General features: G+C 44.6%; 2 protein-coding genes across 3 annotated transcripts in view; one reads left to right on the top strand and one right to left on the bottom strand.

Moving 5' to 3' along the window:
* LOC105897451 (seipin-like) overlaps positions 1–5,475 on the bottom strand; it is a 9,157-nt gene extending 3,682 nt beyond the window's left edge. For both annotated transcript variants that reach the window (XM_012824382.3, XM_031568901.2), the window contains exons 1-5: positions 4,903–5,475; positions 4,014–4,052; positions 3,023–3,279; positions 2,195–2,270; positions 1,939–2,082 (exon numbers count right to left, since the gene is read on the bottom strand). In XM_012824382.3, coding sequence (XP_012679836.2) covers positions 1,939–2,082; positions 2,195–2,270; positions 3,023–3,279 — 477 coding nt within the window. In that variant the 5' untranslated portion in view covers positions 4,014–4,052; positions 4,903–5,475. The remainder of the gene's footprint in view (positions 1–1,938; positions 2,083–2,194; positions 2,271–3,022; positions 3,280–4,013; positions 4,053–4,902) is intronic.
* A 150-nt stretch (positions 5,476–5,625) lies between these two features.
* Positions 5,626–7,500, top strand: part of ctsf (cathepsin F) — a 10,101-nt gene continuing 8,226 nt past the window's right edge. Inside the window, 2 exon segments of the mRNA XM_031568900.2 lie at positions 5,626–6,038; positions 6,584–6,703. Coding sequence (XP_031424760.1) covers positions 5,805–6,038; positions 6,584–6,703 — 354 coding nt within the window. The 5' untranslated portion in view covers positions 5,626–5,804.

The raw sequence follows: 7,500 nt of genomic DNA, 5'->3' as shown, positions 1-7,500 counted from the left end.
AGAGATATAAGAGGGAGATATGAGAGAGAGAGAGACATGACAGAGGAAGAGAGATGAGAGGGAGATATTTATTTATTTAATAATTTAAGTGTTATTACACATATTGCATGATATATATATATATATATATATATATATATATATATATTCACACACTTTACAGTTTATTTATTTGACATGGACAGAACAGTAGCATTGGAACTGCAACATACAATTAAGCACAAGCACCAGATGTTTAGTGTTTGTAGAGAAATGCTAAATTCCAACACCTATCCAGAGGAGGCTTTTTAAAAGGAATAAAAGGACGAGAAAGGAAAACAAGAAATTCAATATAGACACCGATATAAATACAGGTATAAAAATACAATACATTAAATTACAAGGATATAGAGATTTTAGAGGCTTTTTAAAATGGAAGGGAGATATGAGAGAGAGAGAAGGAGAAAGAAATAAAGAGAGAGAGAGAGAGAGAGAGAGAGAGAGAGTAGCAGTGTGAGATACGTACATACCATTGAAATCCTGCATACAGAATTCTGCAAAAGTATCGTCCTGGGAAAAGCTCCCAAATCTGCATGTAGAGCTGAATCAGGCTAATATCCTCGACTGTTCAACATTCAAAAACGAGCCCTACATTTCTAGAATCATATTGAAACAAGTGACCTACTCTACCAGGAGTTAGACCCACAAAGGAGTCCTCTCTGCCTACTGATAGAATGGAATGAGTATGGCAACCTTAAAGAACGGACCGGAAGACGTAGTCAGGATTACTGGAGTTTATTTCAGCGTAGAGACACCCTCTAAGCGTGTTGCTCAGAGAATGGCCTACCTGAGTGTAGAAAGGTATATGGCATTTATACCATTCAGTCAGGTAGTCACTGAGGTTGTCCTGAGGCTGGGCAAACTGTCAACCACTCAGGTCATTACACCACGACCACCTCAGCCTCAAGTAAATTAGACCCAACCAAATTATGATGAAAGAAAAAGAAAAATACAGAGATCATGGACAAAACGAATACAATCCCAGAACAAAATATAAACATATTTAGCTCTAAACAAACAGGACACTGTGGCAACCTACTTCACCACAGTGTCAAGTAGTGTTTCTTTATCTAAGTGAACTAGAGAGACTCCCGGCTCTACTGGGAGAGAGGGGGGACTGCTGTAAACTGGCAGTAAGATATGTAGCAGCCTGCCATGAGCTCCACAGCTCTGTGAACCCCCTGGCCCACATGGCTGATAATTAATGTTTACTAATTAATAATGAACTTGTTATATGCTTATATCCTATGTGACTTACTTACCGACCTTCCATAGCCCCTCGTGTTCCACATGCCCTTTGTACTGTTACTCCTTATTGTTTGTTTTATTTTATTTCATTTATTTATGTTTATTACAATTGTATTATGTCAATATGCTTCTGCAATGTTGTATTGTATGCAGTCACGCCAATAAAGCCATTTTAATTTTAATTTGAGACGTGAAACATGGATATGAGAAAAAAAGGAGAGAGAAAGACTTAATATTAGTATTAGTATGCTTTAGTATTACTGTTACTTGCAGTGCATGCTTGCGTGCACACACACACACTAAGCTGTCTATGTATGTATATATGTTTATGTGTGTGGATGTAGTAGAAGCCTTCGTAGAAAAAGTAGTTCAAGCTACAAAATGATCAAGTTGACAATGTACATGTTTGAACTATCAGCAGGCTACTGCAAACTACTCCCCAACACTACCCACCAGGCATCACAGCGTGTGTGTGTGTGTGTGTGTGTGAGTGTGTGTGTGTGTGAGTGTGAGTGTGAGTGGGAGTGTGAGTGTGTGTGTGTGTGTGAGTGTGTGAGTGTGTGTGTGTGTGTGTGTGTGTGTGAGTGTGTGTGTGTGTGTGTGTGAGAGAGTGTGAGTGTGTATGTGTGTGAGAGTGTGTGTTTAACTCACAGAGCGTGCTGCTGTGTTGATGATCTTTCCATCTCTGCCATATGAAGACATCCTCACCATGAACATCCCTAAATTCTGATTGGCTGGTGACTCTGGCATTTCCAGTTCAAGAGAGATCTGATAGGGTTGCCCATAGGTCATCACCTACGAAGGGCAGGACAGTACATACAGATAAGCCATAGTTTTCACCTGTTTGACAAAAGTGCAGTGTGCGTGTGTGTGTGTTGTGGTGTACGTGTGGTTGTGTGTGTCATACCTGATCCCTGCTGTTTCTTAATAGAGAGACGTTGGCCATTGGAAAAGAGCACACAGCAGATGACTGACAGTCTGCACTGTGGAGCACACACACACACACACACACACACACACACACACACACACACACACACACACACACACAGACAGAGTGTATGTGAAAGAAAAATGCAAACATACACATTCATACACATACACAGAAACATACGTGTCATGATTCAGCCCAAATCATCATTATCCTGTCACACAGTCAGCTTCACAATTCAATCTTGAAGCACTGATGAGCATTTGGCCCGAGGCTTTTGGGAGTTCTCTTGCCAAACAAGTTTATGCATCTAGACTTATCCACAGAATCATTCAGCAGGCTGTAATATGGCATGACAGTAATGGCAGTCAGAATGTCCCTATTTCTCCATTGGAGACGTCACAAGTCACAAGTCTTTTATTGTCAGATGCACAGAATGACACAGGGTCAGATTGGGCACGGAAATTCTTAGGACAAGGCACCGCACATAAAGAGAGGGAGAGTCGCTGTTGAGACTCCATACACACACACACACACACAGCACACACGCACACAAACACACACATACAGATGCAAACGGGTGTGGACTGGTGTGGACTAGCTGGCTGTTGGCATGTATGAGTAGTAGAAGTTGCCATCAAGGAACCACACATAGCAAGAGGGAGAGAGGGAGAGAGAGAGAGGGAGAAAGAGAGAGAGTGAGAGAGAGATAGGGAGAGAGAGAGGGGGAGGGAGAGGGAGAGAGAGAGAGGGAAGAGAGAGAGAGGGAGAGGGAGAGAAAGAAGAAAACAGAGAGATTCTCACCTGTGGTAGAAGTGGACAGGTGTGGAGAAGCTGGCTGTTGGCATGTATGAGTAGTAAAAGCTGCCGTAGAGGAACACCGCCACCCAGAGCAGCAGGGCCAGCAGGCATAGCATCACCGCCAGCTGCAGCGCCCTCTGCTGGGTACGCAGGAACAGCCATCTGAAGGACTCCAGGAGGCGCTGCAGCAGCACCTCCACCTGCCCCACCAGATCGACCTCACTGGGCTGCTCCTGTGTGTCAGCCCCCTGGAACTCCATCTGTGGGGTGGGGTGGGCAGACATGCACAGTCACACGCACGCACACACACACGCACACACACACACACACACGCACACACACGCACGCACACACACACACACACACACGCGCACGCACGCACGCACACACACACACACACACACACACACACAGTTACACGCACGCACACACGCACGCACGCACGCACGCACTCACACACACACACACACACACACACACACACTCTGTAATACTCAGGGCCGAAATATACTTCTACGACTCTGTTACTCCGTGGTCACGCAGTTGCCTCGACGGACTCGTTTTCATTTATGGTTCTCCGATGGTTGTGAGTTATTGTGAGTTATTGCAACTGAAAAATACGTCTGAGGGGATTTGCGAGGTGTCTGAGCCAGCTATTTAATGTTGGCATACTACTACCCACAAGGTAAACAGCGATGTATTGACGGATTGACGGATTGACGGAGACTGATAGTTACAAAATTTGGGAGGTGCACCTCAGGCCACGGAGAGGTGCTCGGAGAGGGTTTGCCACGATGGAGAGGGCTCTCTGTGTCTCCGTAAACGGACGACCATAAATTGGGCTTCAAGGATAAAGGCACATGACGACACACTAACACACACAGGACATAAGATAGATCCCAAAAGAATGGAGGTGTGCATGGCACACACACACACACACACACACACATACACACAAACACACACATTCATGGCATCACACACTCAAACTTACCTCGAAGAGTTGTATATGTAGGCTCTGATGAACGAGAACCTAGGGGAAGACATAGACATTAACACAAAGTGCGTGTGTGTGTGTGTGTGTGTGTGTGTGTGTGTGTGTGTGTGTGTGTGTGTTGTGGCGTGCGTGTGAAAGAGGGACAGAGGACAAATGTATTAAATAGGACAAAAGATACATTAGTTAGACAGATGGTTGTCTGACAGAAAAAGCCACTGTGTGTGTGTGCATGTGTGTGTATGTGAGTGCGTGTATGCGTGTGTGTGTGTGTGTGTGCAATGAGTCAGAAACCCAATGGTAAGTTAGTGGCTGGGCGTAATTATAAGTGAAAGGCTAATACTGAGCGAGAGGAGGAGCGGGGAAGTGTGTGTGTGTGTGTGTGTGTGTGTGTGTGTGTGTGTGTGTGTGTGTGTGTGTGTGTGTGTGTGTGTGTGTGTGTGTGTGTGTGTGTGTGTGAGCAGCTCTTTGGCCCATAGCACAGTGTGAGCAGCATGTGAGAGTGCATGAGACAGACTAGCTCTGATACACTAACGCAGGGTGAAATTTTTAAGACACACTGCACTTTCTGGGGAAAGTCCGTTTTGACTTGACTAAAAGAAGACATTAACAAATAAATACAGGCTATATTCAGACTATATTCAGAAGTTTTGTCAAAGTTCTAGTAGTAATTGTTGTTGTAAAGCTGTTCATATAGCCTTGGCCTACTTGTTGTCGAGGCCCGTGTCAGATAATAGTTCTAAATCTCATTTGCAACAATTCTCGCTCAATTTCAGTAACTTTGGCAGGGTCAACATAAACGTTATTTGGTTATTTAACGGCGACAGTGTAGCTTGAGCATGAACTAGGCTACACTTCTCAAAGTGAAAGAAAGTAACGGTTTGCTTACCCTTATTCTCCTTAATGTGACCGTGTTGCCTGGATCTCCGTAGCCTATGGTTTCGCGTCCGATGTGTCCCGTTGTGCGCTCGGTAGGTCCGCTTTTCACGACTTTATGATGTCACCTTCACGCTGTGTTATGTTGTTTGATCCCTGTCTAATGGAGTGGTCACGCATCTACTGCTTCAGGGTGGAGTTCATGCCCACTTTAAGAGGAATAAAAGAACCAGAATATCTAGCCTATGATAATTATCCTTTAGCTTTCGAGGTTAAATGAAAAGGAAAGCTGACTCCTCCTGTGCGTTTCAGTAAGACGCATTTGATTTCGCCATGTCTGTTCACTAGATGAATCAGATGTTGAGAAATTGTTTCACACATGGGCCTACTGCCATTTTTTGGCCTGTAAATGTAGTGCCTGGAGAACTGACCAAAAAGACCAGCCCTATAGGCCTACAGACCTGCTGAAATATAGCTAATTTTGAAATAATAACCCTCATCCCTGACACAGACTTTTTTTAATTTATTTTTATAGACAAATTCGAAAATTAAATGAACGGACATAGGCTACGTGTTCAGTGGGGGGCTCGTGATTTTTCATATGATTATCAAAGATTTCGAGCCACTGAGGAATTACAGTGGCCAAAAATGTATTCTTTGCTGAACAGTCGCGGACTCGCAAGGCATAATAAACTTCACGCTCCGCCCATTCTGGTGTAAGCCAACCATCTTTTAGCCTGGCAGAACACTGTTTTGTTTGGGTCGACCACCATCTTCGGTTAGGTAAACAGGCATAGGCTATTTCGCAGCTTGTAGAAGCGCCAGCAGGTTTGATATTTAACTACAGCAAACAGAATCTCTTGAAAACGGGGTGCCAAGCGATTTTGATCCCTTCGTTACTCAGCCCTTGGAGACATGGAGGCGCACGCTCTGTTTCTCTGTCTGATCCTGGCCGTATGTAGTTCGGCTTTCAGTGTCGATGACGGCCCAAACGCACCGTTGATCGGGGCTCCGGGAGCCATGGTGCGTTTGTCTGAGTCGGACCCTGGTGTTGTGAAAGCGATTCAATTCGCCGAGGAGCGTTACAACATGGGCTCTAATGGCATGCATATCCGCAGAGTCAGTCGCGTGATATCAGCCACCAAACAGGTAGGCTATAGTTTGGAGTGTTTTGATACAACCCGACGTTTGACTATATTTCAGTAGTCTAAGCTGTTAGTATTGTGAATTTTAATATGATTTACAGCATTTTTCTTGTTTGTTACTATTTTACTGTTAATGGGTTGGTAAGTGGTTGTTACGAAATGTCGGACTCCGAGTGAATGTGATGTAAACAGCTTTCGTATGGGCCGAAGATGATGCGCAACTCGCGATAATCCCATGGAGTGCAGGGATGGTTTTAGAGCTTCCAAATAGCGCACGTCATGCGCAGCTATTGCGCAATCAATCGAGAATGGTGCAGTTCTTTTCTCATTTTAGTCGTAGTTGTAACAACATAATACAGTGTTATAGCCTACTACAAAAATGAAACTCATGGAATGGTGCAATTCCAAAGCAAAGCAACGATCCGCTAACCATGACATGACATGTCAGAACATGCCTATTTTGTGGCTCACACGGTGTATATCATATATGGTGTAGTAATCATGTATAATATTTATTCCGTCTTTTGTGTATTGTGTGTTTTCCTGCAGTTGGTGAAGGGGATTAGGTACAGTATCACCGTGGAGATTGGGAACACGCAGTGCAAGAAGACGGCTGAACTCAGTGTGTCTGCCGTGTGTGAGTTTGTTCCAGAGCCCCACAAACTGAAGGTGAGGTGTTTGCTGTGGGAAGGAGGGTTCTCAGCCACCCCACCCCACCCCACCTAGCACACTGACATGACACCAGTGTGAGTGAGGGCTGTTGGTGTGGCAGTCAGAGCAGATGCTCCACCGTAGGGAGGGGACTTTATGACATTTGTGCCATCCAGTATTTGCACTACAGATTTATTTTTTTACCGCATTGATCACCCGTTTCTCTCATGTACAGATTATGCTCTGTTAATCACACACACACACACACACACACACACACACACACACACACATAAACAAACACACACACGCAAACACACACACTTAAAGCACCCCGTTCATGTTATGCATTTCTGAGCCTCGGCAGTGACCATGCTCCATTAGACAGTTGGATAAGTCATTGGTGCTCAGGTCATGATCAGTGGGAGGGAACACACACACACACACACACACACCCTGGGACCCTGTCCTACTCCAAATCAGTGCCTAATAAGAGAACACACTCACACAAACAATATGTACAAGTAAACATTCTCTCTCTCTCTGACAGACACACACACACACACACACACACACACACACACCCTTTGTGGATTGTCACCAGTCATCCCTCAGCTGTAGTAGATTCAGGAAGCTGTTCATAAAGAGAACTGTCTGGTCAGCTGAGTGCGGGAGCAGCAGCTGTGTCTGAATCACACCGTACAAAACCCAACTGGATAGCAACGCTAGGATACACATTCATACATCCCACAACTCACTCAAGTGCTATCTTTACATTCTTATTAATCAAGCGTATATATTCTTTACTTTGCTTC

Source organism: Clupea harengus, chromosome 6 (assembly GCF_900700415.2).
Source record: "Clupea harengus chromosome 6, Ch_v2.0.2, whole genome shotgun sequence".
Taxonomy (NCBI): Eukaryota; Metazoa; Chordata; class Actinopteri; order Clupeiformes; family Clupeidae; genus Clupea; species Clupea harengus.
The sequence above is the reverse complement of the archived record's forward strand: the minus strand, read 5'-3'. Positions and strand labels throughout refer to the sequence as shown.